Here is a 10,658-nt window from a genome sequence, read left to right as displayed (position 1 = left end):
ACATTTTAATAAATTTATAAATTAATCATTAACATTAGAATTTTAATTAAATCATTGTTAATTTTAATAAAAATGATCAAAATATTTTTAATTTTATTTTCACTTTGAACATAATTTAGTCTCTAAAATTCTATTTGATAAATAATTTAGTTTTTGAGATATAGTTAAATTTACAATTTAATTCATATAGTTTGAAAATTAAGTAATTTAATCCTTAACATTTTAATAAACTTACAAGTTAGTTTCTATCCTTAAAAATATCATCAATTCTTCATTAAATTTAATAAAAATTACTAAAATATCTTTTAACTGTATTTTTAATCTGAATAATTTAGTCATTGATATTTTATTTTATTAACAATTTGAGTTCATATTTATATTTTATTTTTCTTTTTTTATATATAACAAAGTAATATAATATATGAAAATATTATAAATTGATAAATATATAAATAATTATTTATATATTATTTAAATAATAATGATAAATATAATTTTACAAAATTATAAGGTCTTATTTACAAATAATTATATTATTTAAAGATCAATTTATAAAAGATATGAATGATTTTATAATTAACTAAAATTTTTGAGACCTTAAAATTAATTAATTTATATTTTTAATAATTATAAATTAAATTTAAAATTTTTTAATTTAATGTGACTTGCATTTTAAAAATAGAAGAACTAAATTGATAATAAAACAAAATATCAGAGACTAAATTATTAATAAAATAAAATTTTATGTACTAAATTATTTTTAAATTGAAAATTATCATTTTATTGAAGGAGAAATTAAGATGTTCACTCAAACAGAAAAAATAATGATAAGAAAAAAAAATTCCCACTACATCGCACAGGTTATCATCTAGTTATCGAATTAAGATTGGGTTTAAATAGGATGGATTTGATTTTATAAGTATACTCTAATAAGCATTGATTTAATTCAACAATTTGATTCCAAATTGGTATAAGGATCTCAAGCTAAAACTAATAGATGGCTATCCACTTCTATCAGGAAACAAGATATCATGGTAATTAAAGAAGACGAGCACCGCCATCAAATTAAAATGTACATTGGACTTCAATTGGTACTCAAGTTTTTAAATCTAGCAGTACAGGAACCATGATACCCTTGCTAGAGTTTCCACTCGAAATCATCAATTTATGATCCAGGGACAAACTTTGTGGCATAGGCCCAAGCATTGTTAGCAACAGGGTTGTCAAGGTGGTCCAAGAGGTTCTCCAGGGGACCCTTTCCAGTTACAATAGCTTGAACAAAGAAACCAAACATGGAGAACATGGCTAGCCTGCCATTCTTTATCTCCTTCACCTTGAGCTCTGCAAATGTAACAGGATCGTCTGCAAGGCCTAGAGGATCAAAGTACTGGCCACCGGGGTAAAGGTCATTGCCCTCTCCCACTCCAGGGAGACCATTGATGCGGAATCCCTCAACAAGTCCCATCAGGACTACTTGGAATCCAAGAACTGCTAGAATGCTTTGTGCATGGACAAGGTTTGGGTTTCCCAAGTAGTCCAAGCCACCTTCTGAGAAGATTTGCGCTCCAGCTTTGAACCATACTGGTTCCTTGAAGTCCACTCTTACCCATTTCTCAAGTGCTTCTGGGGTGATGCAGCCTAGTGCTCCAAGCATGGCCCATCTCCCATGGATCACCTGAAAAATACAAAATAATTACATTTTTTTCACGTCTTAATTTCACATTGTTTCACATTGTAATCCAGCATAATCGAGTTACAACACAATAATCACACCTACAAAGGAGTGTTTTAAAGAACCAATTGAAATTTGCTTTCAGCTTCCATTGGAGGGGGCAGCAATTGCATTATTGCAATAGTCAAATCTAATTTTTTTAAGGCCAAGATCACTTTGACACATAAAATCTTACTTCCAACAAACATAGTTAAGAGTCTTTGATCACAAATTGCTTCCCCTTGAACTAAAATCTCTGGATAGATATTTCAAGCATTTATTTGGGACGGCCTTTTGTAACAATTTATTCTAGGATTCACGTTAAAATCTATCTGAAGTGCTCATATTGCATATTTCCCAAAGAAAAAAGCAAAATTGAATGTTTTATGGTAGCCATCATATGGCAGCTATGCTCAATGTCGAAGATAAAGAAGTCAGAAAACTAAGGTTGTGCATATAAGAGTTACCTCAAGAGCCCTGTTCTTGGCAAAGGCCTCAGGATCAGCTGACAAACCAGCAGTGTCCCATCCATAGTCACCTGGAAATTCTCCAGTCAGATATGAAGGAGTCTGAGCTGAAAAGGGTCCTAAGTACTTCACTCTGTCTGGGCCATACCACAACTCATTCCCCTATTCAAAATCACAAACAGAACCCATCATCACCAAAACACAAACAACCAGAGAGAAAGAGAGAGATAGAATACCATGGTGTATTTGCCATTTCCCATAGAGACGACATCTCTAAGAGGATTAGCACTTGATCCCCTCTGGCCAAGAAATGGGGTTGGCCTAAGTATAGTACTGGAGCCAGCAATTGATGCCATTTCGTTAAAAGCCCTTCCAAAGGAATACTCTCAGTTGCAACTTAGTAATGTCTCTTGGAGGGTAGATAATTGCAGCCTGGAGAAAGGGAAGTGTTGAGTTTATATGCCAAGGAATAGAGAATCAGAAAAATGGGTGGCTAAGAATGCAAGAGATGGAACTGGTGGTTGGTGGGGTTCTTTGGGGTTTCCATCACCCAATCAGGAAGCTGCAAAGGATTTTCTGTATCTCAAACTCATTTTATTTTATCCACATTACCTTGTCTGAGCTTAGATAGTTTTTCCTCTTCCTTAGTTTTTGGACTAAGGGCAAAAAAAAAATGGTTGTACAATTTATTTTCAATTGATTGGGTTTTGATGAATGATCATTAGAATATACTATAGTATTTTGCATGGCTACTGCAATTGAATGAATTATTAAAATCACAATGTTAAGTGAAATTCAAATATATATTTTCAATTATAATTTAGTTTCTCGTATTTCATTATAGAAACAGTAGCTCAATGTCTCACTTTTTTTTAATTTTAAATTACTTTATTAACTTTTAAAATTTAGCATAAATACTGTATCACTAAATAATATAATAAGAAAACCCCTATTTTCTCTAAAAATTAGTGCCAAACAAGATTTATTTATTTTTTTTTTAATTTTTTTTACACTGAATTCATATATATGAGATATGTGAATATACCCAAATGGATATACTGTCCAGTGTCCACTGAAATAGCTGCCTTTTTTGAGGAATTTCATTTACGAGATGCATGTGTGGGGTAGAACTACTTCACGGCTATTAAAAAGGCAGGATAATTTATCCATTTTATTCTATTTCTTTATAGAGAAGAAAGAATACAAGTAATGAAGAAAAGGATTGTGTATTTGTCTGTGTCCCATTTACAGAGATATTACATCTATTTATACATGAGAATATGAACTAATTTGGACAAGAATAATAATTGCTATAATTATGCTACACAAATCTCCTATAATCATCTTGATTCTTTGTAATTATGTTACACAAATCTCCTATAATCATGCCGATTCTTTGTAATTATGCTAACACCCCCACTCAATCTCAAGGTGGTAGCACAGGTGCGAACTTGAGTTTGCTTAAGAGATCCCGGAAGCGGCGGGAGGATGCGTTTTGGTGAATATATCGGTTTGGTGTGAGAGGAGATAGGAATCAAACATATGGTGCCATGAGCAACATGATGACGTACAAAATGACAATCAATTTCGATGTGTTTGGTACGCTCATGAAATACATCATTATGAGAAATCTGTATGGCACTTCTATTATCGCAATGGAGTATTGTGGCGTAAGAATGAGTGACACCCAAATCGCTTAATAACCACCGTAACCAAAGTAATTCGGATGTAGCATCGGAAGAGCACGATATTCGATTACGTGCTAGAACGTGCAACAACGATTTGCTTTTGCTACGCCAAGAGATAAGAGAATTACCCAAGAAGAAACAATAACCAGTTGTAGAGCGACGATCCGGATCACCACCAATCGAGATCGAGTAGCGGATAATACTAGGGAGGAGGTAGCGGAAAAGTGCAAACCATGAAAAGAGTGCCTTTGATATAACGAAGGATTAAATGCAGAGAAATGAGTTGAGCGAGGAGCGGACATAAACCGGTGACGGATGAACGAGATATGAAATATCAGTCGAGTAATCGTGAGATAAACAAGACTCGGACAAATTTTCGATATAAAGTAGGATCATCAAGAGGAGTGCCATCAAGAGGTGTAAGTTTGCAATTGAGCTCCAATGGGGTTGATCTTGTTTTGCTATCGATGATGCTTTCGAGAAAGTAAGTCGGATGCATACTTGGCTTGAGATAGATAATAGCCATCAGAATTTTGAGAAACTTCAAGGCCCAAAAAATAGCTGAGAGAACCAACGACTTTCATTTCAAAATGTTGATTGAGATAATGTTGTAACTCTAAAATACGGATGAATCATCTCTGTTATTATCATATCATCAACATAAAGCGGCAGAAGAACAATACCCACCGCTTCGACGAGTGAATAATGCAGAATCATGTGGACTAGAGAGAAAACCAAGTTGAGCAAGAGTGGAACTAAATTTGGCAAATCAGGCCCTGGGAGCTTGTTTTAATCCATATAAGGCTCGCCGAAGTTTGCAAACCTTATGAGGAGAATGATAACCAGGAGGAGGATGCATATAAACCTCTTCTGTTAAATCACCATGAAGAAAAGCATTTTTAACATCCATCTGGAAAAGTTTCCATTTACGAATCAAAGAATAGCTAAGAGACTGCGAATAGATGTTAATCGGGCCACTGGAGCAAAAGTTTCCTCATAGTCGATACCATACTCTTGAGTGTACCCTTTGGCTACTAAGCGAGCTTTGTAGCGTTCAATAGTTCCATCAGAACGGGTCTTGATTTTGTAAATCCATTTGCAACCAATAGGAGTCTTGTTTGGTGGAAGATCAACTAAATCCCAAGTATGAGTTTTCTCTAAAGCCTGAAGTTCATCACCATAGCTTGCGCCAAAGAGGGTCGATTTGCCTCACGATAAGAATGAGGCTCATGAAGGGTTGCAATAGTAGAGTAACAATGAAAATCGTAAAGATAATGAGGAGTTTCTCTTACACGGGTAGAACGACGAAGAGTAGTGCTAGGAGGAGATGCAGCGCAGTCTTTGGATCAACAAGCTGGTCGATTCAACAAAGGCAGGTGTAGTTTGGCTAATATTGTTCACATCACAATCACCTGGATCAGGACTTGGAAACAGCTCTTTGGATTTGTCAGTGAAAAATAGATAGTCAGTATTTACAGAGTGATGAAATTTGGAAAGAGAAGAGAACATAGTATTTTCCCAAAGGTAACATGACGAGAGATGCGTAACTTATTAGAAAGCAGGATCCCAACAACGATACCCTTTGTGTTCAATGCCATAACCAAGAAAACAACATAGACGAGCACGGGGTTCTAATTTGGTATGTTCATGAGGTTGTAAAAGAACAAAAGAGACACATCCAAAAGGTTTAAGGATAGAATAGTCAGGAGGTTGTCTAAACAACTTTTCTAAAGGAGATAAATTATGAAGAACCAAGGTAGAAAGACGGTTAATAATATAAATAGCCTGAAGAGCTGCTTCTCCCCAAAATTTTTTTGGACATGAGGCTGAAAAAAGAAGAGTACGTCTGAGAATCAAGAATATGGCGATGCTTGCGTTATTTCGCCCATTCTGTTGAGAGGTGTGAGGACAAGAACGTTGAACAACGGTGCCTTGTTGACTAAGAAATCAAGCAAAGAAGAATCCGATATTCCATGGCATTGTCTGCTCGAGAATTTTAATGTCACAAGAGAATCGAGTTTTAATCATTTTTGCAAATGTGATGTAAATTTGTGATAACTCGGATCGATGTTTCAAAAATATATCCAAGTAAACCGAGAATAATCATCAATAAATATTACAAAATAACGAAAACCATTTATTGAAGAAATAGGAGAAGGACCCCAAATGTCGAATGAATTAAACCAAAAGGAGTTCTCAAGTAGTATTATTATGGGAAAAAGATAATGCGAGTTGTTTTGCAAGTGACAATTTAAACAATTAAATGACTCAAACTTAGTAGATCCTAATAATCCACGAGAAATTAAAGGTTGAATTTTCTTGGTAGAAGCATGACCAAGACGAAGATGCCATTGGTGAATGGAGGAATTAGGGATTGTAGCTGAGACACAAATCTCGAGGAAGATGTAAAGATGTAAGCTCAAATAATCGACCCACTCTGCGACCCTCCCAAGAATCTGTCCCGTTTGTGGATCCTGTGCACTGACACCATGGTGAGAAAAATAACATTTAGTCCTTTTTCACACAACCGACCAATGAAATAAGATTGAGTGCCAAATTAGGGATATAATAGGTGTCGGGAGATGAAGATTTGAGGTAGACACATGACCAGTATGTGTGATGTTCATTTTAGTACCATTTGCGGTATGGATTGGTGGTAAGGAAGATACAGTTTTGCGAAGACAAGAATTTAAGATTAGTGGTCATATGATTACAACATGCGAGTCAAAAAGCCAATAAGAATTACCCGGAGTGGCAGACATGGCAGCAGGAGAATTAGAAGAGATAACCTGTTTGAATAGTGCCTCAAGATCACTCATGGTGATGGCAGTAGAGCCCTCGATGCGACAACAGCGATGAGGAAGATCCGTGCTTTGAGACATTCTTGAATTTAGAATGCCCTCCTTTTGATCTTGGAGGCGTGTGGGACAATGTTCAAGAATATGACCGTAACCATGACAATATCGCATTTTATGGTAGGACAATATGCAAAAGCATGACCAATTTGATTACAATTCTTACGAGTTGATTGCCGATTTACGATGTGAGGATCGAGTAGTTGCAAGAGCGACTTCAAATTGAGGAGTTTTATCCAAACCGAGACGAGTCTATTCTAAAATAATATCTTGAATAGCAGTTTCCAATGATGGGAGTGGATTTCGATGTAGCAGGGACGCTCGAACGGCCTCATATTCTGATCGAAGAGCCATTAGAACTTGAATGAGATGAAGATGATCTTCACTGATTTTGGCCTGAGATATTTGATTCCAAATAGGTTGGACCTGGGCAAGAAAATCATTCACAGATTGACCTGCTTCTTGTTTCAGATTATGAAGAGTAGTCCACAAATGATAATAGTGGGCCAGTCCAGGTGATCGATATCGATTAGCCAAAAATCCCGCATTTCTTTTGCAGAGTCATAATTAGCAAAGCGGATGTGGATGGACGAGAGGTATTGCGAAACTGGTGATGATCTGATGATTTTACTATCCCAATCCTCAAGACGGTCAGCAAATTTTGCATCAGTTTCATCGTTCTCTCTTGTCGGCGTAGTGATATCTCCGGTAACAATACGCCAAAGCTTGCGACCTATCAAAAAACTTTTCATTCCTTGAACCCAAAGATTATAGTTGGAACCAGTCAGAACTGTTGCAATAGGTTTTGAAATATCAGATTTCTCCATTGATAACAAGATGAGGAAAAAAAAATGGTATAATAATAGGTATGAAAGAATGAACCAGAACAGGTTGTAGAGAGAGCAGAGAGACCCCAAAAAACTAGAAATAAAAGTTTTATGGCTCTGATACCATGTTAGAAGAAAGAATACAAGTAATGAAGAAAAGGATTGTGTATTTGTCTGTGTCCCATTTACAGAGATATTACATCTATTTATACATGAGAATATGAACTAATTTGGACAAGAATAATAATTGCTATAATTATGCTACACAAATCTCCTATAATCATGCTGATTGCTGTAATTATGTTACACAAATCTCCTATAATCATGCTGATTGCTGTAATTATGCTAACAAGTCGTAATCTCCTACTTCGCATGAATTTTTGCAATTAATTATATAATTTATTTCAATAAAATTATAATTAAAATAATAATAAAATGTTAATTATAATTAGAATAATAAAAACTTTTAATCATAACTATAATAACAATAAAATTTTATTTTGGATGGATTTTTAATGGAAAAAAATTATTATTTAGTCTTTTAATAGTGTATTATATAAAAATTAAATTTTAATAATAAAATTTTTAAAATAATTTTTTTAAAGTATAAATAAATATTTAAAATGTAAAATATCAAATGTCAAATTATAAGTTAGTATAAACTTAATAAATCTTGACAAAAAAAAACTTAATAAATAATTATATTTAAATTATCAATCAATCATATGGGAGTGGATCGTGTGCTAGCTTTCTGAAAGTAGGTATTTTTTGTTGATAAAAAAAAAAGTATTTTTAGAGCAACCATATTTAAAGATATGTACGAAGAAATAATTACTATTATGCGCATAGTGGGAGAGCACACAAGAGATTTTACTATGTCAGTTAGATTACACCGAGGTTCAGATGTAAACCCTTACCTTTTTACATTAGTTTTAGATGAATTAACAAAACATATACAAGAGAGTATCCCTTGGTGCATGATGTTTGTGGATGATATAGTTATGATAGATGAGACGCAAGGAGTTAATAGAAAATTGGAGTTTTGGAGAAATACTCTAGAGTCAAAGGACTTTAAGTTAAGTAGAACGAAAATAGAATACATGCATTGCAAGTTCAGTGAAGGGTAAACTGGTGATAGGGAAGGAGTTAGTTTGAATGGAGTTAGTTTAGATGGAGTGATACTGTCCCAAAGTAATCACTTTAAATATCTCGGCTCAGTCCTGCAAGTAGATGGGGGATGTGAGGAGGATATTAGTCATAGGATTAAAGCTGGATGGTTGAAGTGGAGACGTGTCACGAGAGTTTTATGTGATCGCAAGATTCTCAATAAGTTAAAAGGAAAATTTTACCACACAGCCATACGACCGGCTATATTATATGGTAGTGAGTGTTGGACACTGAAGAAGTTGTATATGTCTAAGATAAGAATTACGGAGATGAGAATGTTAAGGTGGATGAGTGGCTATACTAGATTAGATAAAGCCCGTAATGAAAATATTATAAAAAAAGTAGGGTGATACCAATTGAGAATAAGTTAAGAGAAGGGAGATTGAGATGGTTTGGTCATGTAAAGTGTAGACATACGAAGGCTCCAGTTAGACAAGCAGAGCATATTAGGGCAGAAAATAGAAAGAAAAGAAGGAGATAGGAGTTGCGGAGATGAGAATGTTAAGGTGAATGAGTGGGCCATACTAGACTATATAAAGTCCATAATAAGAGTATTAGAGAAAAGGTAAGAGTGGTATCAATTGAGAATAAGTTAAAAGAAGAGAAATTGAGGTGGTTTGGTTATGTGAAGTGTAGGCATACGGAGGCTCCAGTTAGACAAGTAGAGCACATTACGGTAGAGAATAGAAAGAAAATAAGAGGTGAACTTAAACTTACTTGGAGTAGAGTAGTACAACATGACCTAGAAGTATTATATAATTCTGAGGATTTAACCCAAAATCATTTAGAGTGGAGAAAGAGAATCCATATAGCCGATCCCAAATTTTTGGGATAAAGATTTAATTGAGTTGAGTATATTGTTTAATATTTAAAGTATTTAAAAAATAAATTAATAAAAATATTTTTTAATAAAAAAATAAATAATAACTTTTTAAAAAAAATTATTTTTATACACTTTAATAATTTTATTAAAACACGAAGATTACACAGAGTCTGTTTGACATTACTATTAGAATTGCTATTAATAAAATCATTTTTTTAGATATACTTATTAAATAATATTAAAAAATAATTTAAAATTAAATTTAATAAATTTTATATATAAATATTATTTTTTTAATAACATTTAAAATAATACTTTTATACAAAATTTTTGGAGCCTAAAAACACGATATCAAACAAACGTATAAAAGACACTCCGTGACCTTAGCATCATTTCCTAGATTGGACAAACTTCCCACGGATAACATTTGCCCGTCATGATACGGAAGAGACGGTCCGTGACCCTAGCATTATTTCTTTATGTTGATTTTCGAATTTCACCAACGGTCGAATTTTGTAGGTGCCATCACAGCACATTCCCCTATATTACTATTTGAAAATTTTTATTTAAATTAAACCAATTTATTACAAATTTAAGATATTATATAATAAATTAACTTATCAGATCATAATATTTATAGTAGGACTTTCATATAAAATAAATTAAATTTATATATTTATATTTTTTAGTTATATATTTATATTTTAAATTTATAACATATTAAATTTAAATAATTTTCTTTTAAATTTATGAAATTGTATATATAAAATTGATATATCTATATTCATGTAAATTTTTTTAAAGAGGCTAAACTTTTTATTAAAAAAAAAAAAAATCAATTTTCACCACTCTCCCTATCATATGAGATCCTAGCCGTCAAATTTATAGGTCCCACATTCTCCTTTAGCAATAGCTAACCAATCGAACGGTCAATAATTTCGTTCATTACATGTCAAATAAAGGATACCTTTTTAAAGAATGTCTACAATCTTAGCTTTAACATGCAAAACAGGGCCAAAGCCCCATTAGATTAGAAATGGAGGATTTTCCCCTCAAAAATCCAATCATGAGGGCACAGGCGCTACTAAATTCGTGATTTTTCTTTTTCTTTTGTGTGTTC

The 10,658-nt window shown here is 33.4% G+C and overlaps 1 protein-coding gene across 1 annotated transcript; it reads right to left on the bottom strand.

Annotated features, from left to right (window-relative positions):
* Positions 1-1,029: 1,029 nt before the first annotated feature.
* LOC110642777 (chlorophyll a-b binding protein 3, chloroplastic) lies at positions 1,030-2,609 on the bottom strand. Its single transcript, XM_021794916.2, has 3 exons — positions 2,415-2,609; positions 2,179-2,340; positions 1,030-1,675 (listed from the first exon to the last, which is right to left on the bottom strand). The coding sequence occupies exons 1-3, from the start codon at positions 2,532-2,534 to the stop codon at positions 1,166-1,168; spliced, it is 792 nt and encodes a 263-aa protein (XP_021650608.2). The 5' UTR covers positions 2,535-2,609; the 3' UTR covers positions 1,030-1,165.
* Positions 2,610-10,658: the final 8,049 nt, after the last annotated feature.

Source organism: Hevea brasiliensis, chromosome 4, assembly GCF_030052815.1.
Source record: "Hevea brasiliensis isolate MT/VB/25A 57/8 chromosome 4, ASM3005281v1, whole genome shotgun sequence".
In the NCBI taxonomy this organism is placed as follows: Eukaryota; Viridiplantae; Streptophyta; class Magnoliopsida; order Malpighiales; family Euphorbiaceae; genus Hevea; species Hevea brasiliensis.
The sequence above is the reverse complement of the archived record's forward strand: the minus strand, read 5'-3'. Positions and strand labels throughout refer to the sequence as shown.